At 39.9% G+C, this 6,388-nt stretch overlaps 1 protein-coding gene across 2 annotated transcripts in view; it reads left to right on the forward strand.

The window, feature by feature from the left end:
- Positions 1 to 6,125, forward strand: part of LOC134337480 (phospholipid-transporting ATPase ABCA1-like) — a 214,183-nt gene extending 208,058 nt beyond the window's left edge. For both annotated transcript variants that reach the window (XM_063032530.1, XM_063032531.1), the window contains one exon: positions 1,347 to 6,125. In XM_063032530.1, the coding sequence (XP_062888600.1) occupies positions 1,347 to 1,487 (141 nt within the window). In that variant the 3' untranslated portion in view covers positions 1,488 to 6,125. The remainder of the gene's footprint in view (positions 1 to 1,346) is intronic.
- Positions 6,126 to 6,388: the final 263 nt, after the last annotated feature.

A 6,388-nucleotide genomic window follows, 5' to 3' on the forward strand; every position in this document is an offset into this window, starting at 1 on the left:
ACTTGTGAGACTACCTTCTGGAGACTTGAATCTGATGTTCAGTTGAAATAAGATTGATCATTAGGAAGTACCTTTATTCCAGCCTGAGCACCGACTGTGAGTGTCTGGGTAATAGCTGCTGAGGGGGCAGAACCTATCACCACCTCCCCAACACAGTCCTCTCCCTCCCAGCAGTTTTCCTCTCTTTGCTCTCCTCCGTCCAGCACTAGCCTCAATTCCCACTCTCAGATATATCACCCTAAAGTCCTTCTGCTGCTTTTCAGTCTTTTACCCATAGCCTCAGTCACCAACCTATGTTACTCACCTGGAGGTGTCCATATTTCAGCATAAGGATGAGATTAAATTTGATCATTTGAGACTGACAGATGAGGGCAACGCTGAGTTGGTGTCACTTTCCACTTTACGAAATCACTGCAGTCGGGGTGGAGAGGCTGGAGTGGACTTAAGCAAGGCCTGCACTCTCACATTGTCTGGTTTCATAAATGGACTTGAAATTTGGTGCGGCTCACAAGGCGGTGAGAACAATGTCAGTTGCAATAGATAACATGCCTGCATTTGACTGCACCCTGAGATCCATGACAGCACATTGAGTGTCTGTGTCCAGAGCTGAGAGGGAAATTCACCAGCATTCCCTATCACTATCCAGTGATCCCTGTTGGAAAGATCGCGTGGACATTTAATAAGGACAGAGTTGGGATCAGTACCAATACTTCACAAGAACCGACACAAACACAAGCATCAAACCGACACAACACAAAATACAAGAACCGACAGCCACTGCAATTGAAAATGACTCAGAGTCAGAATCGGATTCTGCAGAGAACATAGATGAAGAAGAGGAGGAAGAACTGGAAGCGATTGGCAGTAAAGGAGATGATAGTGATATGAGAGAAGCTATATTGCAATTAACGGCTGAATTAAGAAAAGTAAGAGAAGAACTTAGAGATACGAAGATGTGCTATGATAAAGTTATGGCAAGACAGGACAAAATGGATAAGAAGCTTCAGAAGATGGAAAGAGCAATGGGGCATATGAATGATAGAGTGGAAAAAACAGAAAATGATTTGCTTGTCTGGAATTCGGAAAGAAACCGACTCTTGGAGAAAGTGGACATGTTGGAAAATTTTAGTAGACGTAATAATATTAAAATTGTTGGTCTTAAAGAAGGTATGGAGGGAGATAAACCAATAGAATTTTTTCAAAGATGGATCCCTTCCTGAAATTGTTGAGTATTTCTGACATTTTTAAATTTTTATTTCTAATATACAATAATAAACATACTTCCAGTTGAGTACTTTAAATTTTCCATTCCCTGCGATTTTAACTCTTCCCTTTTTTTCATCCAGGTATTTGTCAATTTTGCCAAGGATCAAAGTGAAGAAGAATATTTAAAGGACGTTGTAACACATGGGCCACAATATAAGGAAACAGTAAAGCGCATCACAAATTTTCTAGCAGATGAGAATGTGAGAGAGAGTTCAGTATGATCTGGGTATGAATTAAATCATTTCCCAGTTGAACTCAGAAGATTCCAAAGCACAGTGAGTTGAAGGATTGTGCCTGGACTGAGCTATCAGTTACTGGACTATTGAAGACAGCCCTGTCACCCCTCTGCAAGGATTCAATGAACACCACCATCCAACTTTCAAAGCCTCCCACTCTTCCCCAGCCCAGTCCATCCCATCATCCTCCATCCTGTTTCAAGTTACCATCAATAAACAAGATAGAAACAGAGGTTTTATTTTTTTAATTATTCCTTTCTGTATTTGTATGAAAAATGAATCATGTACAGACTGATTTATTTATATGGTTTCTTTCTACACTCCAGTACTTTTTAAGCTTTTTAGCATTTGCAGCCGATGTTTACCTGGCACTTTATTCCTGGAGTTTTCTGAATCTGAATGGAATGAAAGCAGGGTGATGAGCTGCAGTAAACTTTCATTTGTTTCACCACTGAGGATCCACAATGACAAGACTGAAACACATTGCTGATACGGGGTGGTATGCTACCAGGCGAGAGAGTAGAGCAAGGGAGAGAGAGAGAGAGAGAGAGAACTCCAAGCATTACAGGCTTTTGTTTTTACTGACAATGTCTGAGGAGAGAGGAAAAGGTAATTGGAAGGAATAATATGGCACATTATGTCTGTTGTTTGGAATTTGCTTGATAATTGTATCTAAGCCTTAACTAAACTGCTGTGAACAGAGTTGCGGAAGGCAGCCTTAGCTGTGGGGAGCCATTACCAATTTCAACTTCCAGGCCCTTCCTTCCCAATTAAAAGTCAGGATGTGACAATTGTGCATTAATTTTCAGTAATTCGGTAGAAGCTGACTTCAATAAGCCCTGCACTCAACAGGATTCATTCAAGCATTCTCATCTCAATAAATGGTTTGTGAGTTCACATTTCACTCAAGCGATCTATACTGTGCACGGGCTAAACAGCTTCTGCTTTTCTAAAATAAACAAATCATTTAGAGAAGACAAATTAGTGTAAAAATAAACTCCATCCTTAAACTAGCAAAGTATTTTTGTTCACAACATCTGTTCGCAGTTAACGTTAACACCCAACACCCAGTCATAGTTTGTGATCAAAAATTGTACAATTGAAGTGCAAATTTTATGATAGTTTCTCTGATTTCTGGTTTTCCAAAATTACGTTATAATTTATGAAGCGTTTCTGAACTACGGTCATCGTTCTTAATTAATTTCCACACAGGAATCTCTGGCAAAAGAATAGTAACAAGAAAATTTGTTTTGGTGATGTTAATTGAGAGATACAAGTATGATTTGCCTGCTTTTTAAAGTGGAGCTCTGTGGGATCTTAAATATCCACTTGAGGGAAAATGCCCTCAGTTTAATCCCCGATCTGAAAGATGGTACATCCAACAGATCTCCTTCAATGGTATGCTGGTTTCAGCCTGGATTAAGTGTTGGAGAGACCCAAAACACTCAACACTTAGACTCAGAGATAAGAATGTTATCTTTGGGCCACAACTCACTCTAAAGCAAGGGTTCCCAACACTTTTTATGCCATGGACCCCTACCATTAACCGAGGGGTCTAAGGACCCCAGGGTGGGAACCCCTGCTCTAAAGCATTAGCAAGAAAGGTCAAGACAATGAACTGGCACATGAACCCTTCAGTGTAGCTCTACCCTTGGGGCAGCTTCATCTAAAAATGAATTTGACAGAAAGGGTTCCCCCCCCCCATCTACTTTTCCCACACCTCAACTGGCTTCACCTATCACCTTCCAGTTTGTAATCCTTCCCCCTCCCTGCACCACCTTATTCTGGCTTCTATCCCCTTCCTTTCCAGTCCTGATGAAGGGTCTCAGCCCAAAATGTCAACTTCATAGATGCTGCCTGACCTGCTAAGTTCCTCCAGCATTTTGTGTGTGATATTTTACAAAAAGGGTATTTTATTAGGCTGCTACACCAGACTAACTGTGGAAGGTGCATGTGTATTTCACAAACATTTTATGACTGTTTATAACTGTTAGCCAAGCATGATTCTCCACGTTAACATGCATTCAGGATTTTTGGTCCAAGTAGCATTGACTTGGTGTATAAGTTAATGTATCAATAGCTGATATATTTTGTTTAACAAATGCTTTTCTGTGAAGGCCTTTTACAACCAATCAGAAGTTCCAAGGGAAGGAAAGGGGATGGGGTGTAATTCTAAGTCAGCACACCACATCATATAACAAAAAGCTGTGTGGGCCGGGTCAGTAACTTATGCCCAGGAAACTGCTTACCTCCTTTAAGAATGGAAGTTTAGCTTATGTTTGATGACATTAAAGAAATTGTCTGACTTTAATCATTGGAATGCTGCTTTATAAATGCGGATCTTGGACCCTCCTGACATTTCATTTCACTGCAAACAGTAATTTTACAACCATGCCAAACCTGCTGCGAGTTGCATCAGGAGAAGGAAGTTGAAATTAGTATAAACACAAGTTTCTGCAGATGCTGGAAATCCAAAGCAACACACACACATTACATTGAGTTCCTCCTGCATTTTGTGAGAGATGAAATTAATAAGTTATTTTAAGTTTCTTTTGAAACAAGCTTTGGGTTGGTCATGAGGGCCATAGACTTTCCTGCCCTGGACATCTAACCCCAGATCCTGGAAATTAAATGACTGTTTATAACTGACATGGCATTAAGTGTACACTAATGATAGAGTTATGTCCATGTCCACTTTGGCCCATCACCCTTCAACAATCCCATCCAAATTAAAACTGAACTCAATATAGCAGTGAGATTTATGCACGAGCTAGAGGCACACACAGCGTAGCTACATACAAGTAAGACACCCAACTAGGCTGCAGTTCCACATCCTTGAGCTCATGTCCACTGTTGATGGGAGGTTGATTCAATGTGATCTCTTCTCCCTTTGTTCTGAAAGCAGGTAGCCACTGTCAATACATAGTACTGTTCCAGCTTCCAGATCCACTAATTAGAACTATGTTGTGTTACTTCCCTTTGAAGACGGCTTCCATTTGGCAACTGGCCACAACAAGCTGATTGAGAACAAGAAGCTGGTTATGTGGGCAAATCACAAGTGCTGCTATATCATACTGAAAGAAGTGTTCCTATCCTTCAAGAAAGGTGTTAGTTGTGGCTGATTATAAAAACTTAGCAATGCTGCTGTATCCTCAGAAAAAGAATCCCATCTCACTGCTGCTTCATGCTATAGTGAGCATTCATTGAACCTTGCACTCTGTAGATGACTAGCCATCAAGAATGCTTAAGGTGATTCGAGTGGTTCTCTGCAAAATCTACCTATCTATACCATTCCTGCAAAGTACTAAGTTAGATATTTCCCTTTGGTACTGTCTGATGATGGAGAATTACAGATAAGCCAGTATTTGAAAACAACCTAAAAATTATTTTTAAGTTACATTCTTTACTGTTTTGCGCTTCTGTTACTTTGCACTTTAGTATTTGAAGACTGCAAAAAGTAGGAAAATCAGAAGGAAACAAAAAGCCACATTGTATATATTGAGAGTGAAGTGATTATTAGGGAATTGTAGGCAAACGTTGAAAGGAATTGTGACACTGGAAATTCATCCAGTTTTCCATATTGTCCTGCAGAAAGGAAGAGAAAGTCTGGATAAGGGGTACTTTTTGTTCAAAATATTGGTCAAATGTGACAAGGGATAAATGTCCTTGCCATTTTTTAAGCATAATTGTCTTAATCACATGCAGACCCAGTACCCAGTGGGTATGAATGGGTTTGGAGCTCTAGGGCTTTTTCCAAAGCCTTAACCTATGCAACGTTTCCTATGAAGCCACTCAGGGATGTTCCTTGCCACCAGTAACACTGGAGAAGCCCAGCAGGAAGGGTAACCCAACACTAGGGTCTTTGCCTGGAAAGTACCGGTCAGAATTCTTTATGCACCCTTCTTCTTAACATCGGAGAAATATTTTGAGCAGAAACTACTGAAAAAAAATTGCTACTGCTTCACTTGCACAAGGTTATGACTCAATTTCATTATAATTATTTTCATAATATTTTGGAGGACATTTTTGGGGCGGGCTGGAAAGTCCCTGTGTATCGACCCTATGTAGAACCTCATGTGGATATCATTGAATGCAAATTGTTTATTCTACTAATCTTTGATCAACTTGATAAAGAGCTTTCAGGAAGAGGAAGTCAGTTGATTGCAACCAAGGTGACAGGAGAGGATCTATACTTGAACTTAGTAACTTGACCTGGGCAGAATTAACTAGGATTCCTGCATCAAGCTAGTAATCCCCGTTTGAGAACATGTGTGGCTCCAGGTGATACTGCCTCTGTTACTGAGCCCATTTGATCCACTGACTTTTAGTGACGAAATCAAGCTCGGATATTTTGAAAACCAATGTTCATGAAACATAAGTGATAATGGAAATGCTGAAGATCTGATTCAAATGAGGTTCATCCAAATCACATTCCAGTGTTCTTAAGGTCATTTATTGGGTGACATATCATTTCTTCTGAGTACACAATGCACAATAATAAAGTGTGTGTATTTGAGCTGAGTTATAGCTTTTTAAAGCTTCTCTTAAAGTTGCCTCTGTCCCCACTCATTATTAATATTGTATCGGACTGTGTACGAAGTTTTGACAAAATAAAGACCTACACTGAGAAAGTATTTTGCCTTTGATGCCTTCATTAGCGACCTGATTTGATTGTGTTTAGTGTGAATTACAGGGCATTGTGCACCTAATGTTTCTCTCTGTGTTTTTCAAATGCCTGGATTACTCAATACCTGCAATCTCCAGACTTTACAAAATTAGAATTTCTCTAAATCTTATAACCATCCCACAACGTTAGGGAGTAAAAATCTTTGCGTTATGATTCCGTCGCAATGTACTGACAACTGAATGTAAAAGTCTAATGGTTT

Source organism: Mobula hypostoma, chromosome 24, assembly GCF_963921235.1.
Source record: "Mobula hypostoma chromosome 24, sMobHyp1.1, whole genome shotgun sequence".
NCBI classification, from domain to species: Eukaryota; Metazoa; Chordata; class Chondrichthyes; order Myliobatiformes; family Myliobatidae; genus Mobula; species Mobula hypostoma.